This window comes from Orbicella faveolata, unplaced genomic scaffold (assembly GCF_042242905.1).
Source record: "Orbicella faveolata isolate gen_17 unplaced genomic scaffold, um_ofav_v1 contig_26, whole genome shotgun sequence".
Classification (NCBI taxonomy): domain Eukaryota; kingdom Metazoa; phylum Cnidaria; class Anthozoa; order Scleractinia; family Merulinidae; genus Orbicella; species Orbicella faveolata.
In genome coordinates, this window is record NW_028301554.1 from 11,997,396 (window position 1) to 12,021,449 (window position 24,054).

Below are 24,054 nucleotides of genomic sequence, written 5' to 3' on the forward strand. Positions count from 1 at the left end.
GGATGGAACAAGGCGAGAATCCGACAAAGTATTTCTTTGACTTGAAGGCCAAAACTTTTACACAAAAAATTATAGTTGAACTGAAGATTTCTGAAAATAAAACAGTCATCAACAATGGTGAAATACTAAAACAAAGTGAGAACTTTTACGGAGATCTGTATACCTCTCAATATTCTGGTTCCGAAGAACTCTTCGAAAGTTTTGTCGCAAATGTTGTTCTGGCGCATTTGTCTGAAGTCGATAAAAATACTCTGGAAGGTGAATTAACTGTTGAAGAATGTCGTAATGATGTCGTAATAAAGTGTATGTTGTTGCTGTCAGATTCTCAAAACGTTCAGTAATGGGAAGCCCCCTGGGGAAGACGGTTTAACAGTTGAATTTTATGTTCAGTTCTTTGAGCTTCTTGCGCCAAATTTGCTTGCAATTCTCAACACAGCTTCTTTCCATGGGAAATTGTCTATTTATCAGAGGAGAGGAGTTATTACACTATTCCTGAAAGACGAATCCAACCTCCTTGAGCTATCAAACTGGCACCCAATCACTCTATTAAACATGGATTATAAAATTGCTTCAAAAGCTATAGTATCAAGAATTAAAGAAGTCCTACCCGCTTTATTGCATTGTGACCAATCCGGCTTCATGAAAGATAAATTCATTGGTCAAAATATCAGATTGATAAATGACGTTCTTCAGCAAACTGAATTACAGAACGTTCATGGCATTTTGCTCCAAACCTTTGACACAGTTGAATGGTTGGTTATTGAACAAACCTTGTCAAGGTATGACTTTGGCAATAGCATAAAGCACTGGGTTCAAACCTTCTACTGTAATGCACAGAAATCCATTCTTAACAATGGCCTTAACACAAAACAAATACTTTTGTCAAGAGGTGTGTTCTCCTTATTCTGGTGGCTGAGATACTGTTGTAGCTTCCAAAAAACGACGAAAAACCTTTCAAGGTATCAAGCTTTTTAAGAGGGAAATTAAACTGAGCCAGTTTGCTGATGAAACCTCTCTTATATGTATAACTAGTAGTAATCAAAGATCATGAGTGGGTTTGAACTAGCTAACTTTCAACCTCTGTCTACTGCTAAAATCGTCATTTTTCATCGGGGGGGGGGGGGTGCTCCCTTATATGGGCTATATAGGTATGTGCGGCCCCAAAAGGTATGGTTTTTCAGCCGTTTTGGTCATAAATAGGGTATCGATTTTGGCCATTTTGGTCCTAAATGGGATATGATTTTTGTGCTCTAGTCTTGAATTGGGTATGTTGTTTAGAAGAAGCTACTTTTTCATCATCATCTATAAGATCATAAGCAAAATCCCTTCAAAACTTATGTTTAGGGCAACTACGTCAGCCACACCTGTCATAACCTGTCGGTTTGGTTTGCACAATTTCATAATTCAGGCTCAGAATTAATAGCAACATAATCATTTACATTCACGTAAAATAAATAAACTGTTATTCACTAAGCCGTTTAACTGGCTGAACATTCTTTCTAGGTATTTGTTTACATACCTACATTCTCTAGTTATATGTGCGGCTTCTCTTTCCATTCATTTAACCCACTATAACAAGCTAGACAACTTGGTAAGTTAAAGTAATATATTTTGCGCACAGAAATCAAAGCCAGCAAAGTGAAACGACACATTTCCTCCATCGATTTATTCCGCACAAAACAGTGTTGGTTTTTGGTTGAAGACAAGACAGTAGACAACAGGCAGGCAAACTGAACCTTTGTGTTTGTCCCAAAAGTCGTACACATTTCCTGAAGACATCGATAAATCTTAGCTACAAGGTCATTTAACGCCATAACTCTAACTTCAAACTTCAAATACGCAACTTGCCGGTAACAGCAGATTAACACATGGAGACGTGACGAGCACATGGAGACGCGACGAGCATGGACATGATGTCATTTGCCCCTGAAGAATTTTTTTTGGGGGGGGGGGGCGCCAAATTGCTGTTCCCTAATAGATAGATAGACAGACAGACAGACAGACAGACAGACAGGCAGATAGATAGATAGATAGATAGATAGATACACAGGTCTCGAATTCTTAGGCAATTCGCCATTAGAACTGCGTTCTGTCAAATGCAATGAGCATTGGAAATGCGCTTGATTTTGGTGTCATCTCAGATCTTTATTTGAATAAGTTATATATAGATTTGGGCAAGCCTAAAAGCGTAGCTCCTGGGTTGTTCAAAGCCCGATTAAGCTAACCCAGGAAAAGGTAGAATTTTGAAGTTTTCTGTATATTGTTTGGCCTTCTATTTTGAGTTTTAATAATCATCATATACACAAAACAAAGCAGCAAAAAACATTTGTGTAGGAGAAAAGTTCTTATTCGGTTAACATTTGATCCTGGGTTAGCGTTAATCAGCTTCCGAACAATGCTGCCCTGTTTCCAACAAGTTAACCTGACACGAGCCCACGATCCAATTAAAAACCAGCACTTGGTCAGCGGTTAACTTCAAAAAACACGTGACCTCGATGAGCTGTAAACTTGAGCCCGCGATATTGTCACGTGCTGCTGGTCCTTGTTTTGACAGGTGTCAATTGATCATAACATAGATGTCCAACATCAAAGAAGTACACGGTAAACCAAGGTTGCATGTCTCGGTCAACCTACCATTTGGAGTATGGCCGCCATGTTGCGCGACTCCGTCGTCGTGGCCGTCGTCGTGGCCGTCGTCGTGCTTATGTTCCCACGAGCAATACCGCTAGCCATTATAACCATGAGAAAATCAACTCATGGGTTTCCTTTTGTTTCCTACATGAGTATCGGGCTCTGCTTGGCGGCCCTTCAGGCCGGCAGAGCTCCGCGATAAAACAAAAGCCTTGTGGTTAGGACCTTGGAGATCTAACCACAAAACATGTAAAGCATGGAGCGATTCATAACTGTTTAATACTTAATCGAGCAATGCCAACCTTGGTGTTCCTCTAACTTTACCCTCCACTTCTCCTCCTCCTCCTCCTCCTCCCATAACAAGCTTGATATTGGGGCACTGCTCAGTGAAAGACTGACACAATCGACCAAGGAACAGAACTCTGTGAATGACAAAAGGTCAACCAACATACTGGGGTTAACGAGAGAATCACAAATGTAGGTTGGAACTCCTGACCAATATACACACAGGGAACACATTGTGCTAAGTCATTAAATGAATCTCATGATATTACCTGTCAATGCAGACTGTGTTGAACAATGAGTGTGGTTTCCCTGCAAGAACTTTGTCTGAATTCAACAATAACTTGTCTTTGTGACTGGTTATTATACCATCAATATACTGCAATAACCTAAAGATAAAAAGCATGTCTCTGAGATTGTTTTGTGTGATAATTTTTGATAAGTTTTGTCTCCAAAAAGCACTTTATTACTAAACAAGTACCACTATGTTCATTGGCATGATTTGGCAAGCACACATAAACAAAGCTTACAGAAATGCCACTCGAAGTAATCACGCATAAAAAATTGTTCATTATCTTTCTTTTTTATCATTTTTTATTGCTACACTTGAGTCAAAATGTCTCCTTCCTGACATATATTATCAGCCTTACCTAAAATATTACATCTTTGCAACAACTTAGGGGCATTAAGCATACTATTTAAATGCCTCCCAGACTTGGTACTTTTCTTCATGCCCTGGGTGTTTTTATTAAGGCTTCTTTGCCACCCTCCTCACTTTAGTAACAGTGCCCTCTGTTCATTTGACTTATTCATGCTGCTCATCTTCACTTTTTGCAGGCATCAATATTTTTTTAGCCCCATATCTTAGAATCTATGCAAGGAGCAACAAATCAATGTAAACATTCTCACTCTTTCACTTACTGATTGAATGCAGAAAAACAGGTTTCTTGAAGAAAAGATTGGATCTGGCAAGAATCACCGAACCGATCAAATGGGTCTGTTTCGTTGGAACTTGTCTTATTTCTGGTAAGAGAGGATAAGTCAGAGACTTTGATCACTGAAGTTCTTTTGGTGACCTCAGGACCTTGAGCTTTTTGACCATCCAAAATGAAATGTTGGGCATCTTCAAGAGTTGCTGCTAATTTGTCATCAACTGCTTTACACAATCTGAAAGGTGAACAGAAGAAAATCAGAGTCACTTTCAGTATACAGGAGTAACTTACAATGGCTGCTATTGTCATTCTAGTGTGACTGAACTGTGATCTTTGTAATGAGATTATAGCATATTTAGTAAGAGTGGTTTTCATTTGAGTGTCATAAAACCAAAACTGAACCAATTACTTACCAATCAAACTACTCAGTCAATCTCAAACCACAGTAAAACCAGAAATCAAAACCAAGGTAATTGCCTGATTACTTTAAACTGTTCTACTACACTTGTATGTTACTGCTACTGCTACTGCTACTGTTACTGCTGCTACTGCTACTGCTACTGCTACTGTTACTGCTGCTACTGCTACTGCTACTGCTACTGCTACTGCTACTGCTACTGCTACTGCTACTGTTACTGCTGCTACTGCTGCTACTGCTGGTACTGTTACTACTGCTACTGCGTCTTCGTCTTCGTCGTCGTCTTCTTCTTCTTCTTCTGCTGCTGCTGCTGCTACTACTACTGCCACTGTTAGTGCTAATACTACTGCTACTGCTACTGATACTCCTACTCCTACTTCCGGCTACTATTTAAGTGATGTGATAATCATAGTGACAATACATGTCTATTTCATTGAGACTAGTATGTCTCTATAGAAGAGAACTTAATAATATCATCCACTGACATAAGGAAGAGCGTCACATATAGAAACAATTGGTACTAGTTACAATAGACCTTTTCAGCGATATACGGCAGCCATTTTGAATTCTATTGTTTCAAATAGCTATTATGGGATGCTCAGGTGGCAAATACATAACGACTTTCCTCCTGTGCATCCCATAATAACTACATGTATTTGAAACAATAGAATTTAAAATGGCTGCTGTATCGCCATGAAGGTCCATTGGTTGAATTCAAAAGTTATGGATAAAAATTGGAAAATAACATTTGCTAGTCACATTGGAAGAACACTGATGGTATCAAAATATTGTCCTCAATATTGTCTTAAATGATGAATTTGTGTATACTACCTCTGTACAGCAGGAGTGCAGACACGGGCCTTAAGTGTAAGTCCACTTTCCTGTTCACAATGTGTTGCACCCTTTTTCTGTGATCCCCACATGGGTTTAGGAACATCATTTGGACTCTCTTGCCACACATACTGGGCAATGTCCCTTTCCCAGAGCACAGCTGCATCAGTGGCAGAGGTGTCAGAGTCAGAGATGTCGTCTTGTGATTTGGTTATCATGTTCTTACAAGATGAAATCGTGGCATCAAACAGACCTTTCAAGATATCCTAAAATGGGAATAGAGAATAGAAGATTGCTGCACAAAGATATGGCAAGGTTGAGGGACTAATTACTTTTCTTTTTTTTTTTCAACAACTGGAAAAACTAGAGGAGTTACTACAAAGGGAAGGTGAAAATGTCAGAGCCACGGTAGACAACGGTGAAGTTTTTCTGCATCAGTGAAACAGACATTTAATCCCAAGTTATGATAAGAGTTGAATCAAAGGTTGTTTCAGCTATGCTTGCTAAAGCTACAGATTGGTGTTTGTTTGTTTCATTCGTATTGTGCATAGTTACATGTACATTATTCCTTAGCTCATCTCAGTCAGGAACAGCCCTTTCTCAGTAAATCCATTCCTATAGAAATTGGTATACCATTTGATATACAAACTAAGGTAATGAAAAACACACCATAGAAGCAATCATAACTGTGCATGCTTAATTCAAGTTACTGCAATTTATTTGACTGTGCAAACATTCTTGCAAGCAACTCCTGAATGTGCTCATGTATCTGGAACTTGCCACAAGTGTAGAAGAATGATATTTCTAATGACCTTGATTAGAAACTATAGCTCGCTTGCATATCAATCTCTGTGCTGCAGCAACACTTTGCTAAGCCTCATTCACTTCAATAATGGTTTACTTTCTTTGAATAAAGAAAGATGACACAATCATGGGCAGTGTAGGCAGTATACCTTGGCTCTAGAGAGAAAGAGGGGTTGAAGAAATTCATCCCAAATGGATAAATTCCTTCCCAATACTTGGGTACAAAGAGTTGACCAGTCTAGGGTGTGGTCACTGCCGCCTGCTGATGATGACATGCCTGCTATCTCTGTGGTGACCTGAAGGGAAATTTAAGACAGGAAAACAAATAATCGAAAAACATTTATAAAGATCTGCTAGCTATCTTTAAATCAAAAGTGGTATTCCCACCTACTTAATGTCTCTTCTTGCCTTTCAAAATTATGTATTCAACAAGTGGTTCTACCCTTTAATCTCCTAGGAAGGTTTCCTTTACACCTAGCCTAGATAAGGTAAAAGTTGTTTGTTCTGAATTCCATCAATACAATGTAAATTTTCTTTTCTGTTGATTAGCATCAAAATGCAACCTCTTTGGAAACTGCCATACCAAAAAAAAAATTGATGTGATAGACATCTAATTTTGTTCACTAATAGAGGCTTACAGTGTAGGTACCAACCTGACCAATTAGATATTACAGGAAAGAAAAAAAGAGAAAGGTCTCTGAAGAGTCCCTTGGCGAGGACGAAACCAAAGTGCTGTGTAAGACTAGCCACAAACAATGTATTATCACAAGTAACTGTCAACTTTATTGTCAATTTTCATTCATGAATCTGTGCGGTTGGGAATCCTTATGCGATATAAGGCAAGATTGCTGTTATCATTTTGTTAGCAAACCGGATTTTGGGCGCGATGCCCAATAAGTTTGCCACGCAGAAAGGACCCTAGCGAAACAAAAGACCTGCTTAAGACTAGCCATGAACAATGTATTATCACAGGTAATTGTCAACTTTATTGTTAAAAAAAAATAATTCCAACTAAAATTGTTTGAGTCAATCAAGGATGCTCAAAGAAAATAAGTATCATTAATAAAAACAACTTTGTCACCAAACTGGCATAAGGAAGAAGAAAAATAATTGAAATGTTGTAGTTATAAACAAGCCTGCAAATAAGTCGGTCATCAGACAATTGTCCAGTAAATTTAAGGTTTTGACAGGCAAAAGCTTAGCCTGGTCGGACACTCTGACCATGCATTTCTTTTTTTTTCCTTCACATTTTTATTTCCATTCAGGTGTACATCAATTTGTAAAAAAAAGAAAAAAAAAATAGGCTAAAATTAATAAATGGCTGTTGAGTTTACATCAGTGGCTTATGTTATACTACAAGTGACGAAAAAGAAAACTACACAAGAAAAAAGACAACAAGAACAAAGGACACAAAAAAATAAATGAATGAATCACTTTGTGATTACAGAGAGCAAACAATCTAAATTATTTCTTTAGTTACTTACGTATTTAATCTATCAACATATTAATTTAATTTCTGGCCAGGGCTAAATATTCATTTTTTTTCAAAATAATCCTTCTTATTGATTTTACGTTCAGTCTCACATTTTTTTAGCTATTTTGTTTTGATAACCTTTAATTTTAGGATGTATTTGGTTTCTTCTGCAGTCCCACAAAAACAGCTTTCCAACAATAACAAAGTAATTTAGTAATTTTGTTGAAGGGCATTGCTTTGATACTGCATCAAATATAACATTCTGCAATGAAAGACAAACCTGTTGATTTGATAAAAGGAACCAATAAGATTTAAAATCGTTCCAAAATCGCCTTGAGTAAGGGCATTGGTAAAGGATATGGTACAACATTTCTGGCTCGACCTCACAAAAAGTATGAACATTGCCTGTTCTGTAACCAATTTTGAATAATTTTTTATTTGTGTAGAGTATATTGTTAAGCCTTAACATAAGATCTGAGTGCAACAGAATGACGTAACAGAAAAAATTCTCTCAAATGATCATCCGAAAGGTTAAAATCGCTTTTCCATTTATGGATAATGTTAGGAGGCTGTGTTTTTTCCGTGACAAGTAGTGAATAATAATCTTTTGATTTCTTTTTCGTCACATCAAAGATGTTGTGAATCAGAAATGGAGGAGAGGTTAATGGTGGGGATGTGTACCGGGCATTTCTGCTACAATGAAAAATGCTTTAACTGTAAATTTGTGGCCCAATATGGAACAAGTTATTTTATTGTACTGCCACACAATACTACGCAAAAAAGCATTATCAGTTTCATTTTGGTTCCATTTCTGAGAAATCATTTTATCACGCAGAATATGTTGTCTCAAATCTCACGTCAGATTGCAAAGAAGTCACATCAGTGGCACTATCCCTATGTATTAATTCACACATACTTTTGCAGTGGCATTGCAAAAGATCATGAATATCCAGTTAGTCTGAATTACGTTTATCTGAAAAACTACTAAAATCTGAGGTCTTATGCTATTACTTGTTGTTTGTTATCTGCAAGTGTTGTGGAATAAATTTTCAGTAATAATTTGACCTGATCCAAATTCAATACAAGGCCCAAATTCTCACATTTCGTTTATCTGAATGCAATCACTCCAAAATGTAACCAAATGTTTTTCTACTCCGCATGATCAAAAAATCAGTTTTACTATGTATAGCTCTTTATAGTTTTTTTTTTGCGTCTATGGTTCAAACAAAGTTTCCGTACCACAAACATGTTTTTGTGAAAAGTGTGAATGTACAAATTAGTCACGCTTTGTAGTATTCCAATTTCAACTAATTATGCAAATGTTTTATTCTATTGACCTCGAAAATGGCTTTAAGAAAAAGTCGCAGAATTCATTTAAGCCAATTTTCAAGTGTCTGAATGTTACTGTGGATTTTATACTGACAAGCTGTCCATGCGGGAGATCATTTCATTTCTTTTTCAGGGTCTTCTCAGATGTAGTGGGAAACTTTATACGTGGGAAAATACAGAATACACATGTGATCAAATACAGTCCAACCTCTATTAAGTGGCCACCCTCGGGATTTTGAAAAGTGGCCACTTAATAGAGGTTGGCCACTTAATAGAGGTACAATATAAATCGGATAGGAACGGCAGTAAACATGATTCTATTGACTCTATATAGCAAAATGCTTTTAAAAAGTGAACATATATGAAGATAAATAAAAAACAAAAGATCAAGTGCATTTCCAGCCCATGCATAGTTCTAGCTCTAACACAGAGGGTACATAGTTGAAATGTACAGTATTTCTGCGGGTTGATAATGTACAGAAAAAATGCAAAACATCATTGACAAGTTTCTAAGGCCTTTTTGCATCAACAGTTAGTATGTGAAAAAATTTAGCTCAAGATATTTCACGGACGATTTATCTAAAATAATCCGTCAATGCTGTTTGCTGTTTTGGGGTGTGAAGTTGTAATGACGAGATTGTGTCATTTGCCTTTCCTTCAGCTAGGGCAAGGTCTTGGTACCCATTAAATTGGGCAAAGTGCCAGAGTTGGTCAGTTATGTGCAAGGCTTCTGCAAGGCTCTTGATTGATGGCTCTTCTAATTCCTTGTTATAGTCGTCGTCGATTGAGGTGTCTTGTGAAATGAATTGAACGTCCAGATCATCATCAAGCAACTCACTTCTGACCTCCTCCCTCCAGTTTAGGTTAGATGAATCAATCAGGCCGGCGCAGATTGCGGTATCATCATCACAGGAAACATACTTCTCCACAGAGCATCCGATCCATTATAGTTTTCAAGTTGGCAAGTTCCTCTCCTTCTAAGGGTCGTCCTTGACTGGTTCATCTCGGGGATACAAACCAGTCTTCTGAAAGCACTGTGATAGTACTTGGCAAACATTGTTCTAGGCTTGTCTCCCCCATTCAATGGCCATAAGAACATTGATGGATTTGACAATTTCGGACGCGTTTTTCTCACCATCAACTAGAGAGAAAACGTACTGCAGCATTCGCTTTCTGTAAAGGACCCTCCAATTGGCGATTATACCAGCATCTAGTGGCTGTGATTTGGAAGTGGTGTTTTTTAGCAAAAACAGAACGGTGATGTTTGAAAACTGTCCGGACAGAGTTTGCGGATGACAAGGAGCATTATACATAAACAGAAGGATATGTCTATTGTGGCACTTCAACTGGTGATTTAACTTCGACAGAATTGTTGTCATGATCTCTGTATTCATCCAAGCTTTCTTATTGGCGAAATAGGAGCAGTTGTATGGCCGGCTTGGCGACTGTAAGCTCTTAAAGCATCTCGGACTGATGAACGTGCCAAACAACAGGATCTTCCTTCTTCCCTTCCACATTTACAAAAATGCCCATGTTAATTGTTGCTTCGCTTTTTTCCCTCCAGTGCACCATCTTCCCTTGGCGTCTAGTGTTTTTTTCAGGGAGGCCACACCAAAAGCAACCCGTCTCATCCATGTTCCAAACATCATGCACATTCCACCCAGTTGTAATTTCCCTTGCATGCTTGTTCCAGCTTTCCATAGTCTCCTTACTTACGTCACCTGCTTCCCCAGTGACCGTTTTGTTGCAGATGCTGTACTTCTGCTTGAATTTTTTCAAGCCAGCCATTGGAAATGACAAAATCAGAAATCTCCAGTTTTTCTGTGATGAACGTCGCCTTTTCTTGGAGCATAGAACCGGAAACAGGGATGTTAGAGTTTCTACACATTGTATACCAGTCACACACAGCCTGATTCACATCTGAGTAATTGGATGAACATTTTCTTTTTGCGTGATTTGGAGTTTCATTGCTGGCAAAGGTGTCCATGATCACCTCCTTGTTTTTCAGTATTGCTTGAATCTGCATCTTGCCTATTCCAAAATGGTCAGCTTATTTCCTTGATCCAAGGTTACGGTTCTGCTTTACAAACTCGAGGACTTTAACTTTCTCTGAAATAGCAAGGCATTTACGCTTCTTTTGGGAAGTTGCAGAGCATGTTTGTTTTGCCTTTGCCTTTGTAGTATTGCTTCCCCTTGGTGTAGCTGACTGTTCCTCGACGCAAGGTTTAAGCTTTGAATTTGTACACGGAGTGCATATCGACACAGCATGCCCTGGCTTCCATCCAGGTTCTTCCTCAGAGGCAGGAACGGAACAACTTTTTGATCTGTTGCAGACTGGCTTGGCACAATTCAAACATCTATAACTTGTTTCCTGGCCGCAAATTTGACAAATGAGAGCTACAATCAGTAGGCATCATTGCGAGTTATTGCTACACAATGACAGGGCACATTGATTGCAATTTAATAAAGGAAACAATTTCCCGCTCTTTTATCCATTACTTTACATGATTGGAGTGGCACGGGAAAATTTATGACAGTAATGTTGCTTTGGATAGAAATGCATTATGTGATGTATGTGGCTTAAATTTACAGTATCATTGTAAACCAGTAAGCAGACAGTCCAAAGTTCATTCTGTTGGCCTGAGAAGATTATGGCAGAAAAGGAATCAACAAGCGAAACCGGATTACAGGTGAATTCTTTCATAAGATGGTACCATGAGTATCAAGAAATTTGGACACTGGAGATAGGCGATGAATATGAACTCAAGTGAGAGCCACTTAACATGGTTGATCACAATGCTGTGGCAATTGTCCGCAAAAGAGAAGGTGGGAGGTCTAGGAGGAAATGCATCCACGAGAATAAATTAAATGGTGAAACAGTTCTTGGACATGTTCCCAAGCTTATGGCCCCGTGGCTTACAAAATTTCTCAAGAGGCCAACAAACACAGGAAGAGCTGTTGTGAAAGGCAAGTGCGTAAACAGAGGGGCCAGCTATGGTTTAGAAATTCCATGCGAGTAATGCTTCACAGGAGACGAGTTCTCAATTCAGTGGTTAAAATCAAAACTTCGGGAGCAAGGATTTTGTAGATTTCCAGTACAGCAGTAATAAGGTTTTCCTGTACAGATTTTGGTTGTAACAAAACAGTGGGCCAGCTCTATCTATTGTTAGCTATTGTCATGTTTGTATAGCGTCGGATGTGAAAAGTTTGCATGTGTACATGGCTTGTGACTTGTTATAGTGGAGATTAAATTGCAGTTCTTGTTTTCTTGTTATCAGCTATCACCTTATATCATCTGTCACCATTTTGCTTGGAAAGATAATTTGCTGGCCACTTAATGGAGGTAAAAAACCATATAAACAGGGCTCAAAATTGCGACCAATACAGCCGCATTTGCGACTCAACTTTACTTATTTGCGAATAGAAAAACGAGAGTAGTCGCAAATTTGCGACTAGGTTTTGCCTTGACAGACACAAATTAAAAAAAAGGTGCACTAAACTTCAAGGTACCTCATTCAGTAGGTCCCACACAGCATCTCGTATAGAGGCCAAGCCTTTGAGGCTACCTATGTATTTAAGCAAATTGTTGACTCCAGCAGTGACATCCTTGATACACCTTTAGTTTAAAAATTAAAAAGAAATGATTACTAAGCCATAATTATACCCTCTCCTCTCCTCCTTCTCCTTTAAATGCCTGCCATGCAGGTTATTAACCAACTCACATTGAAATCCATTCTGCACAGTTGTGCTGAATATTCTTTCTGGATATCACAGATGGAAATGCCCTCACATGTGGTCTGTAACCTGCAGCAAGATATAAAAGATTTGTATGAGTTAAAGTTTCAATTTTCCTTGGTTTATCAAAAACCATTTTCCTGCCTTTCAAATGCGACTAACTGATACTGTCAGTGCAACATCACAGTATTCTTCTTAGGTATGTTAGAACTGGTGGCTGCCTCACTGGAATTATCCAAAAAAGATATCTGCCAGCTGGCATAAAAACTCTGATGGCACCTTTGGCTATATCTAATTTGTCTCAGTGAGAAAGCATCATTAAACTAGTCTCAAATGAAATTATGTGTTTTGATTTTTAAATCAATTAAGTGTTATAAATCTTCTGATATTTTGACAAAATAGACTTCAGACAAAGTTCTCCTGGGTTTGTGGGATCTTCTAAATATTCCTCATGAAATTTCCATATCTTTGAAATGTACATCATTCTAGCCATGTCATAGCTGCGATGCTAAACACTCAAATGAAATCAAAAGGCTTTTAAGCCAACTCGTGATATTTGAAACAAAACATGTTTCATGTAATACATATGCAGGGGTGGTCAAAAAGATTTTGAAGGGTTTGTATGTATGATGATGAGATTTATGCAAATGAGCAACCGGTTTATCATCCACAAATTTCCAGGGTTGATTTATTCTGTCAGCGGGTAATTAACAAGTGATAGCGTGTATATGAGTGATCAGATGATACAAATGAACATGACTTTCTTTGCAAGCTGAAACATCATCTGAACTCATGTACAGAGAAACCAAATTTCCTTGTTAGAATAAATTTCTATAATATATAGATTGAGGCCAGCCTAAAAGCATAGCTCCTGGGCCGGGTTGTTCAAAGCCTGATTAAGCTAATCCAGAAAAAGGTAGAATTTTGATTTGAGTCTTGAAACTTTACAGTGAGGTTTTCTGTATGATTATTGTTTGGCCTTCTGTTTTGAGTTTTAAGAGGCTGTCTCTGTAAGAACCGACCACTGATTTTACTTCGAAAATTCGATTTTTCTCATAAGCTGGGATTTTGAAGCCCTTACCTAGTTAATCACTAAAATGAGTTTTATTTCATTAAAAATTCCAATTGAAGTTTTCTAGGATTGATTGAAGTTCGGTCCGCTCAACACAGGTTTCATGCCCGCCAAAACTGTTGTAAAAATAGCACATATTGCTGGCGTTCTAAAAAAAAATAATATTCGCTCAAAAGTCCCAATTCTTGTTTTCAACTATAGATATATCATAGCAGCTTGTTTAGCCATGTTGCAATTATAATTCAACGTTGTTCCTTCAATGGTTAAAAGAAAATTTTCTACCCGTTAAATCGAGTTTTGAACCAAACGCGAAAATAGCTCTACTTTGCAGGCACGTTTTAAAAATGTGGCACCTGTTTGAAACTGCTGAACTACATAAATAGAAAGTATAAATGTCCCTTAATTTAAAACAATAATAAAATTTGTCTGCCCACTAGGTTTTCAAAACTAACGACCACTTAAAGTTCAGGAAATTTCTTCCCGTGAGTATAACGAGAAGACTGGGAACTAAATCACTTGTTGTAAACACAAAATGGCCCTGGCATTTATCAATCCTTCCTTGGCTTCCCGAATCACCGTTTACTGTTCATACATGTATGTGTGCCGAAAGTTGTCCAAAACAGTGCTTCTACAAACCTTTCAAGAGGAGTCTACATGATTAAACCGGCTTCGAGGAAAACAATGGTCAGTATTACAAAGAACATCGAAGTATGTGATGGTCATGCTGGACACAGATGAGGAAAGTATAAATCTACTTTGTGTACAAACCTACAGTTGGAAGGAAAAGCTGGCAGTTTTAATGCTACCTAGGTTTCAAGAATCGCTACAAAGGACCAGAACTTTAATCTTGAAGCCAGGTAAGATATTTACGGGAATTATCGGAGCACTTTACGAAGGCGAATATTTTCAAAATTTCCTGAACTTTAAGTGGTCATTAGTTTTGAAAACCTAGTGGGCAGACAAATTTTATTATCGTTTTAAATTAAGGGACATTTATACTTTCTATTCATGTAGTTCAGCAGTTTCAAACAGGTGCCACATTTTTAAAACGTGCCTGCAAAGTAAAGCTATTTTCAGGTTTGGTTCAAAACTCGATTTAATGGGTAGAAAATTTTCTTTTAACTGTTGAAGGAACAACGTTGAATTATAATTGCAACATGGCTAAACAAACTGCTATGATATATCTATAGTTGAAAAAAAGAATTGGGACTTTTGAGCGAATATTATTTTTTTAGAGCGCCGGCAATATGTGCTATTTTTACAGTTTCGGCGGGCATGAAACTTGTGTCGAGCGGACCGAACTTCAATCAATCCTAGAAAACTTCAATTGGAATTTTTAATGAAATAAAACTCATTTTAGTGATTGACTAGGTAAGGGCTTCGAAATCCCAGCTTATGAGAAAAATAGAATTTTCGAAGTAAAATCAGTGCTCGGTTCTTACAGAGACAGCCTCTTAATAATCACCATATACAAAAAACAAAACAGCAAAAAACATTTGTATAGAAAAAAAAGTTATAATTCAGTTAACTTTTAATCCTGGGTTAGCATTAACCGGCTTCCGAACAATCCTGCCCTGTTTCCAACAAGTTAACCTAATATGAGCCCGCGATCCAATCGATGGTTAACCCAATCGATAACCAGCACTTGGTCAGAGGTTAACTTCAAAAAAACATGTGAACTCGAGGAGCTGTAAACTTGAGCCTACGATATGGTCACACGATACTGGTCAGCGGATACCTTGTTTTGACAGGTGTCAATTGATCATAACATGGATGTCCAATATCAAGGAAGTACACGGTAAACCAAGGCTGCATGTCTCTGTCAACCTATTATTTGGAGTATGGCTGCCATGTTGGGCAACTCTGCCATCGTCGTTGTACGTACGTGCCCACGAGCAATACCGCTAGCCATGATAACCATGAGAAAATCAACTCATGGGTTTCCTTTTCTTTCCTATACAAGTATGGGGCTCCGCTTGGCAGCCCTTTGGGCCGCCAGAGCTCCGCTATTAATTTTGACAACGAAATCTCACAATTTGCATTTGATTAAAACATGATAACTACATTTTATTGTGCCTGAATTCATGGAAAAGTTACAACAATAGATCAAAGAAGAAGGTGGAATTGAATTTGTTAAACTAGGTCCAAACAATGGAAGCAAAAAATTCGCAAGTGAGTCCATGCACTTAGATTGCACAAAACAAACACACAAACTAACAAGACTATGGTAAATTTCTACTTAAAAGAACATTAAGACTACTCGTTCTCATTTTCTGTGAGTGATAGTCAACTTGGCTGTGTCTCATTGACTATTTAACAATTAGATTATGAGCTTGAGATTTCTACGAGGTAATAGTTGATGAGGCTGAAGGTCTCATCAACTATCGCCTCATAGAAATCTCGAGCTCATAATCTAGCTGTTTTAGTAAAATTCTAACTGAAATTTCCTTTAAATAATGATTCCAATTATTTCTGGTTTACTATTAACTTCACGCTTAAGAGAATTCACGCGGACTCGAATGTATTGTCAATTTGACATTTGCAGTTGTGTACAGTCAACTCCCGTTATAGCGGACACCCTCGGGACCACGATTTGGTGTCCATAATAGCGAGAGTCTGTAATGGCGGGATGCGAGAAAATTTTTATATTATAATATTTGGACAGACTGGATGAACTTATTCATGGCAGTGAGACTGCAAAGAGGGCCTTAAGAGAAAAAGATAAAGGAATTTTGGTTGATGGACAGAAGAAGCAGAAATCGACCAAAACAGACAAGGACAATCTCAAAAAGCAGAAAAAATAGACTTAATATGTGTGCAAATATTCCAAGATGCTGCTTGGTGTCCGCTATAACGAGAGAGAAAACAATAATTGTGACGTTGGGACCAAATAAAGTGTCCGTAAGTCCGTAATATTGAGAGTCCGTAATAGCGGGAGTTTGTGTCAGTCAAACGTCTGTAACTTTCACTGGGGATTTAGCTGCTGTTTGTAATAGTGGAGTGTCCGTAATAGTGAGTTGTCCGCAAGGCGGGAGTTGACTGTACTCACTTATCAGTTTCTTTGAAAACTTTTGAGCTTTTTTAATTCAAGAAGCCCTAAATGCCCACCGCTTAGTCTTCTAGGGAATTTTGTTTATTCATTTGTTTCTAAATGTTCTTTCAAAACTTCGGAGAAATGAGGAAATGTTGCAATTTTGTCGACCACACCAAGCCACTGTATATTAATTAACAATTAGATTATAAGCTTGAGATTTCTATGAGGTGATAGTTGATGAGGCCAAAGGCCAAATCAACTATGACCACATAGAAATCGAGAGCAAATAAACTAATTGTTTTAGTAGAATTCTAAATGAACCTGGTCTTAGTATTAAACTTCACACTTAAGAGAATTAGTACAGACTGAATTGTCAATTTGCCATTTCCAGTTGTGTGCGCACACTTATCGGTTTCTTTCAAAAAATTCAACTTTTTTTAAATTCAAGAAACCGTGAATGTCCTTCTCTTAGTCTCCTCAGGAATAGAATTATTCATTTGCTTCTAAATGTTCTTTCGAAACTTCGGATAAACATGAAAACGTTGACATTTTGTCGACCACACCAAGCAACTGCACACTAATGGCTGATAGTGTGCAATGGCTCAGCCAATCAGATTGCAGTATTTGCATTAGTATACCAGTAGAATTCTACTAATGGCGCAATGGCGTGCAGTGAAATTATTTGAAACCCTCATTTCAAGTATATTTCAGGTAGAATTCTATTAAAACAATTAAATTATTTGCTCTTGATTTGCTCTCAAGGTGATAGTTGATACTCTCATAGAGAGTATGCAAACTGGGCAAATGCCTACAGGAAATTTGGAACAGCCAGTCCACAATTTTCCAGAAATATATAAAAGCAGATCCTAACGTTTTTCTGGAGGATAGGCAATCAAGAACAGGCTTGAACTGTAGCAGATTGTTTTGCATCCTGTGTAGTGCGAACTCGCTGCCATCTTGTAGCCTTGGTTGAGGCAAAATTCATGACTAGAGGAACTAGAGCCGATTCATAGCAGGTGGAAATGCCAAATGGAACAGAAAATTTCTGGATTTCCAAATTCCTGGGAAAAAGGACAACCTCGAGAGGTTGACTGAAATTTTTGAAATGAACTTCAGGAAACTTTCTTTTCCTTTTGATTTTGAACCGGAATTTCCGAAATTTTGGTTGAATGGAATGTGCCTTAAAGCTTTAGCTTTTTTCCACAGCAAAAATTTTACACTGACTCTAGTTTCATTTGAGTTTAAAATTAAAGCAGTTTTAAATCCTTTTTCAGTGCTTTCCATGGTCTGCAGAGGACAAAGTCAGCTGCGCTTGGGTTGTTAAAAAAAAAACAGGGAAAAGATTTATATCAAGTTAACATTAAGCTTATCAGAAATTTATAGTTTAATCTCAATGCATGCATGTATGCATAACATGATGACTGAATTTATGCAGGTCAATGTTTAAAGACGGAGTCAAGAAAAACGTTGTTTCACCAGTCTTGAAACTCTCTCTTGTATTAACTGAGGATCCTGCTTTTTGTAATAGGTGCTTAGGGATTGCTGAAACAACCTGGAAATAACTTAGAAAGTTAGATTGACGTTGAATTTGTTTTGAAATGCACTAAATGTTAACGGTTTGCCATCACTATCCAGGACGTCTTGGATAAGAACAACTCCTTTTTCTTTCCATTTTGGTAAGAAAAACCTTTTTCCATTGATTAGAATATCCTTATTGTTAAAGAGAATCAAATCCTGACCATTGTTACATTTATACAGGTTCCTTATAGCAAGAAAATTGGTCATTATTTGTCTATAAAATAGTGGAATTCCAGATTTCTCCAAAAATTTGGAGTCATACAGTGCAGTTACAGCTAAGAAGAAAATTCAGTCCACTGTATTTCTGGAAGAAATTAAGTTGGAATGGATTTCCAAGGTTCTATGGAAGTTTCCTCAGATATTAATAGCTTGATTAATAGTTTCCAGGCCAGCCGTAAAGATTTGAAAAGAAAGTTTGGATCAGGAGCTTGCAATCCTCCATTGACATAGTCTTGACACATGACATCTCTCTTAACTTTGTCCTGTTTCTTATTCCAAATGAAACTAAAAATGGACTTCTTTATTCTAGAGGTTTCCTCTGAACTAATGTCCTGCATAGATGCCGAAAAAACTATGTGTGAAATTCCCAGGCTTTTTGCAATAAGGCACTTGCCGAAAGGGAGAGTTTACAGCCTCACCATATATATCAAGTTTGATGGTGAGATTGTCAATTTTTTTCACCACATTTTCTTTGTTGTTTTCTTGCTTGTTATATGAAATATAAATTCCAAGAGTGCGTACGAGTTCATTTGTCCAATTTAGGCCAAGGGGTTTGTTATCCATGTGCCTCCACGATCCAAGCCAAATTGCTTTTGTTTTTCCCAAATTAAGGTTTAAGTCCAGATATGCTGCCAAATAATCAAAGTACTTTGGTTGCACTATTAACTGAAGCAATATTCTGTAAAAATAAAGATAAGTCATCTGCGAACTGACTTATTTTATGTTCTATTTCAAAAAATCGTTATACCTTCAATATTGGTTTCCTGTCTTTGCTGCCAAGATCTCTGCTCCCAATACAAAAACGTAAGGGGAAAGGGGGCAGCTTTGCCTAACACCTCTTGATAACTTAAAGTAGTTTGTTGTATATCCATTATGGAGAACAGAGCTTTCAGTATTAGAATAGAAAGTCTTAAACCATTGCTTAATGTTGTTTCCGAAATTAAGTAAGTCTAAAGTTTTCTGAATAAAACTCCATTCCACCCTATCAAAAACCTTTCTGAAATCTAGCAGAAGTAAAATTCCCAGGTTGTTTTGAGCTTTAGTCTGTTCAAAAATATCATTTATCAAACGGATATTCTCTCCAATATAGCACCCTTTGACAAAGCCGGTCTGATTTGAGTTAATGAGAAGTGGAAGTACCATTTCTATTCTGGTTGCAATGGCCTTTGAAGCAATTTTGTAATCAACATTAAGAAGCGTGATGGGCCACCAGTTCGATAGATTTTTTAAATTTGTGTCCACTTTGGGGATAAGTGTAATCACCCCTCTGCACTGGGAGATACTTAATTCATTGTCTTCAAATGCTGCATTAATACTGTCGAGGAATTCTTGGCCTATCAGTTCAAAGAAGAACTTGTAAAATTCAATGGTAAAGGCATCTTCGCCAGGGGATTTTCCACTTCTAAGACACATCAAAGCTTTTCGACATTCTTTCAATGTTAATTTTCCTTCAAGGGCATCCCTTTTGTCCTCTGTTAATTTCGGTAGGTTAATACTTAGATTTTCAGTAAAATCATGAAAGGACTTTTCAAAATCACTTCCCATGTCTGAGGAGTAAAGATTTTTGTAAATATCACGAATTTCTGCAAGGATATCATCATCATTTGAAGTTTCAGCTCCTCCTGCAACAGTTAGTTCGGTGATGGTTTTCTTATTATAACTCTTTTGCTCCATGTTAAAAAAGTATTTCCTAGGTTTTTCGCCACTTTCAATCCATCTTATCTTTGAATGGAGGATAGCACCATCTGCCCTCTCATTGTAAATGCGACATAATTCTGTTTTGGCACGTTCATATTCTTGTTGTTCAGTATCAGTACTGCCATCCACGCTGGAGTTTATTTTCTCTTCTAGTGACTAAAACCACCTTTCGAGATTCCTTACATTTTTTGCTTTATTTTTAGCGTATGGGATTGTCAAGCTTCGAATCTCCATTTCAGTCAATTCCCATTTCAGCTTTGGGTTGTTCAAATATGCATATTTTCTACATTTAATCAGGTAATTTTCTGTAATCAAATCAACAAAACATTCGTCATCAAGTAGGGAGTTATTAAATTTCATAATCCTGGACCTTTTTTCTTACATTCAATTTGCAAGGAAAGTCTAATGGCCTTATGATCGCGTGCAACTGCAGTCTCTATATTGCACTTTTAGTTCTAGTAGTGAAAAGTTTGGCGATGAGAAAGAAATCAATTCGTGATTTCATTTTTAGTGTGCTTGATTCATATGTGAAACCACAGGCGGCCCAGACGTTGAATACGATCAATACGTGACATTATGCTGTTGGCGATTGCATTACAATTTTAGCTGTTTGTAAGACAATGTATGAGAATGCTTCGAAAATTACTGTAAATGCAATGTTTAAAAAATAATTTGAATAAAATGGCTTACCTTATGTTTGCATTGTGCTATTTTAACGTCTCTGGGTTCCTGGAGGTGGTTTAGAGCCATTTAGACGAGTTTTACTTTCTGGCAGTTTGCTTCCCCTAAAGAGAGATGAAAGGCGGGCGACCCACTGGCCCGACGGCCTGCACTCAGAGCTCTGTAAATTCCACAAAAATGGTCTAATCTCGTCAAAATTGCCTCATGGCAGCCGTCAATAACTCTTCTTCCCATTCGCTTTCTCCCAAGGTTCCAAAGTTTATCTTAACCGCCTGAGAATCGCTGGTTTTTCAGCTCTTGCTTTCCATTTCTGCTCCCTTTCGATTTGTAACTGATTATCTTGGCCACAGGATTTGAATTTCTAGCTTAATGACCTCACCATCGTGACAAAGTCGCCTCCAACCATCGAGAGGCATGGGCATTGGTCAGTTACTCTTTGCCATCTCTTGCTGCAGTCGGGAGAAAGCGAATGGGAAGAAGAGTTATCGACGGCTGCCATGAGGCAATTTTGACGAGATTAGACCATTTTTGTGGAATTTATGGAGCTTTGAGTGTGGGCCGTCGGGCCAGTGGGTCGCCTGCCTTTCGTTTCTCTCTAGGGGAAGCAAACAGCCAGAAAGTAAAACTCGCCTAAATGGCTCTAAACCACCTCCAGGAACCCAGAGACGTTAAAATATTGCAATGCAAACATAAGGCACGCCATTTTATTCAAATCATTTTCTACATGTAGCATTTAGAGTAATTTTCGAAGCATTCTCATACATTGTCTTATAAACGGCTAAAATTGTAACGAAATTGCCAACAGCATAATGTCAAGTATTAATCGTATTCAACGTCTGGGCCGCCTGTGGTGAAACACCATTTGCCAGGGTTCTTGATTCTGAGAATATCAACGAGATTTAGTTTCTTCATAAACTTGACAACTAAACCTTGGTATATGGTTGGTTTCCATTGAATGCCACCTTTCTTGTCAATAGCCTCAAGAGTGACATTCCAGTCGTCCCCTATAATTAGACTACTTATGTCAGCTTTTGAGATTAGAATCTCACTAGGATTTTTAATAAATACTTTCTGAAGAGCAGCATTGTTTGGTGCATAAATATTGCATAGTGTAAATTTGAATTTCTTTAGATAAGCATCAATTAACAGTATTCTTCCGTCTTGATCCCCCAGGAATTTCTCGATGTTGATATCCAACAGTGGATTTGTAAAATGAAGTGTAAGTACTACTACTGGCTCTACATTAATGGTAGTACTTGTACTGCCACTGGACCAAAAAAAATGGGAAAAAGAATTAAAATTAGATAACATCGATTGGAAGTCAAAATTTACTCCTATTGGACAAACATGTCGTGAAAATAAATTGAGAGAATCTAACTTTAAGCTGATTCATAGACTAACTGTTACCAAGAAGGAATTATGTACCTACCGTTTACAAGACGAAAACAAATGTTTATACTGTAAAGAGCCAAACTCGATCCTTCATACCTTTGTTGAATGCCAATTTACTTAAGACTTTTATAACAAAGTTGTCGATTTGTTCAATATAAAATTCAGTTGTACTTTCTCCCCAAAGTCTCATGAGATATTGTTTGGAATAGTGATATATATTTCTGAAAACAGCGTTGTGAAATTTAATTACCGCTTATTACTTGCAAAATATCACTTATACTATCAGAAAATGTACTCTAAGCATTGCAACATAGACGAATTTGTTATAAAGGTAGAACAAAAGCGGATCATTGAAAATCGTCTGAAGAGAAAGATTCTTGCATGAGATGCCTCTGACCCTAATGCATTCTATCCATATCTTACGTCCAACTATAGTGTAAGTAAGATAGTGCTCGACTTGTAATTTTATTTTAAGTATGTTCATTGTAATTTTATTTTGTTGTAACCAATAAAAAAATCTTTTGTTTTTGCAAAAAAAAAGAGGAATGAATTTGGTTTCCATGAGCTTAACTTTCACGCTACAGTTTTCATTCAGCAAAATACAGAGAAACACAAACTTCATAGCCTTCAACATAATTAAATAAATTCTAAATAAATTTCAGAAGCAGTGTTTCTGTAACTAACATTTATTCCATTTGGAAAACTTTGGAAAGTTATCATTGACAGAATCATTTCACCAAGCATATGAAGTTTGAACTACTTGCAAACTTTTCATACAGTCTTTTACTTTTGCAATAACCGATTCTGCTCACAAATCCCTGCAATTCCCTGTTAGAATACTTTTGAACAATTGAATTGCCACTGAATGAAATTTTGGAAACACTGCCAACTTTTTTCTGCATACAGTAAGCGAAAACTGTTTTTTCTGCCATTCGAAGTTGCCTGGTTGAGCCCAAAATTTGGTGTGGCCAAAACAGCCTTGTGACATCACTGGCTGTATTACTCTCATGCCGCACTGAAAATTTAGAGTGATTATAGAAGAAGAGACTAAGGTTCTAAGCCCCCCAAAAACATCTTAAGGTAATCTCAGAGCTGTAAAGTAGTTAATAACAGTAACCTTAAACATGAGGAGGAGGGGAGTTGATCCTGTGGCCTTTCAGTCAATTTAATTGGATATTTCCAGGATATTTTATGTGAGCAAGCAAACAAGTGTGATCTGTTTATGAAAACAGTTCTAGTTCTTAAATCAGTTCCAGTTCTTAAACGACCGGGACACTTAGTCAAATGGCCAGCACTCAATTAAACAATATCTACATTCATAAAATAAAAAAAGACATGAATACTAGAAAAAGCGGCTTCTGAAAATATTACTGATCCGGAGTGCTGCTGCACGAATTGCAGCAACAACGCTTCAAGTCTTGAATCGATTGCCACAAGCTCTGGGCCACAAGCTGCCTTCCATTGAAAGGGAAGGTTCCCCTTTGAATATTCTGTAAAGTTTACATAACTGCATATGCTCATGCCCAGAATAGGATTCATTTTTTTGAATTACTTCTTAGTATGTCGTACTAAAGGTACTAAGATTTCCAATGCTTTTTAAATTAGAGTCAAGGACTGGATTGCTTAGAGTACTAGAACACAGCCGTAATTGGGGCTCATTCAGTTGGTATGGTTAGAGTGGGGGGTTAGAGGAAATTGGGGTAACAAGAACACTGCCATATGAGGTGTACTAACGCACTAAGGATCTTTTAAAATACTTAGATAACAAGAACACTGCTGTACCAGGTGTACTAATGTACTAAGGATCCTTTAAAATACTTAGATAACACAAACACTGCTGTACTAGGCGTACTAACGTACTAAGGATACATTACAATACTTAGATAACAAGAAAACTGCTGTACTAGGCGTACTAACGTACTAAGGATCCTTTAAAATACTTAG

At 37.5% G+C, this 24,054-nt stretch overlaps 1 protein-coding gene across 1 annotated transcript in view; it reads right to left on the reverse strand.

Moving 5' to 3' along the window:
* The window catches only part of LOC110046715 (conserved oligomeric Golgi complex subunit 1-like), a 99,442-nt gene that overhangs the window by 13,777 nt on the left and 61,611 nt on the right, over positions 1-24,054 (reverse strand). The window contains exons 14-20 of the mRNA XM_089296032.1: positions 12,424-12,505; positions 12,212-12,317; positions 6,048-6,194; positions 5,095-5,360; positions 3,835-4,080; positions 3,186-3,302; positions 2,934-3,053 (exon numbers count right to left, since the gene is read on the reverse strand). Of these exons, the coding sequence (XP_089152158.1) occupies positions 2,934-3,053; positions 3,186-3,302; positions 3,835-4,080; positions 5,095-5,360; positions 6,048-6,194; positions 12,212-12,317; positions 12,424-12,505 (1,084 nt within the window). The remainder of the gene's footprint in view (positions 1-2,933; positions 3,054-3,185; positions 3,303-3,834; positions 4,081-5,094; positions 5,361-6,047; positions 6,195-12,211; positions 12,318-12,423; positions 12,506-24,054) is intronic.